This window comes from Penaeus monodon, chromosome 34, assembly GCF_015228065.2.
Source record: "Penaeus monodon isolate SGIC_2016 chromosome 34, NSTDA_Pmon_1, whole genome shotgun sequence".
Lineage (NCBI taxonomy): Eukaryota > Metazoa > Arthropoda > Malacostraca > Decapoda > Penaeidae > Penaeus > Penaeus monodon.
Window position 1 is genome coordinate 8059802 of NC_051419.1, and position 551 is coordinate 8060352.

The 551-nt window shown below is 44.8% G+C and overlaps 1 protein-coding gene across 3 annotated transcripts in view; it reads left to right on the plus strand.

Annotated features, from left to right (window-relative positions):
* Nucleotides 1-551, plus strand: part of LOC119594560 (cytochrome P450 2L1-like) — an 8524-nt gene that overhangs the window by 5468 nt on the left and 2505 nt on the right. For all 3 annotated transcript variants that reach the window (XM_037943594.1, XM_037943593.1, XM_037943592.1), the window contains exon 7: nt 11-125. In XM_037943594.1, coding sequence (XP_037799522.1) covers nt 11-125 — 115 coding nt within the window. The remainder of the gene's footprint in view (nt 1-10; nt 126-551) is intronic.

Below are 551 nucleotides of genomic sequence, written 5' to 3' on the forward strand. Positions count from 1 at the left end.
CCTTTCACAGGAACACGTGAAGGAGCACCAGGCGACGCTCGACCCCGAGAATCCCCGAGACTACATCGACGCTTACCTGCTGGAGATGGAATCCCAGAAGGACGACCCTAACTCTACCATGAGCAGTGAGGCCCCTTATGCCGTGATATTTCGTTAACGCAATTGTGTTTCCTATTTTTTGGACAGACTGGGTTACTTTTTGATGTGTGTAGTACATCCGGGAGCAAAAGTCCGACTACTCCACTCTCAATCTGACATATGTTTTATGCGTCACCTTTAGATGGCGTGGTATTCATTGTATGCAAAGTAAAAGAGAAACGAAGAGGTAGGAAGGGAAAGGGGAGTGGGGAAGTGGAAGACGGGATGAAGGAGAACCTGGTGGCAATGATTAAATGACAGGTGTTTGGTATTTGACAGGCTATGGAAGTGAAAGTATGCCAAAAGTCAAGTACAACCTTTTAATAACAATATAATAAAGTTTTTTGTCAGTTACGGAGTAAGTTCACGTGAGCCGAGTTGGAATTTTACCAACGAACTGACAAATTGACCTG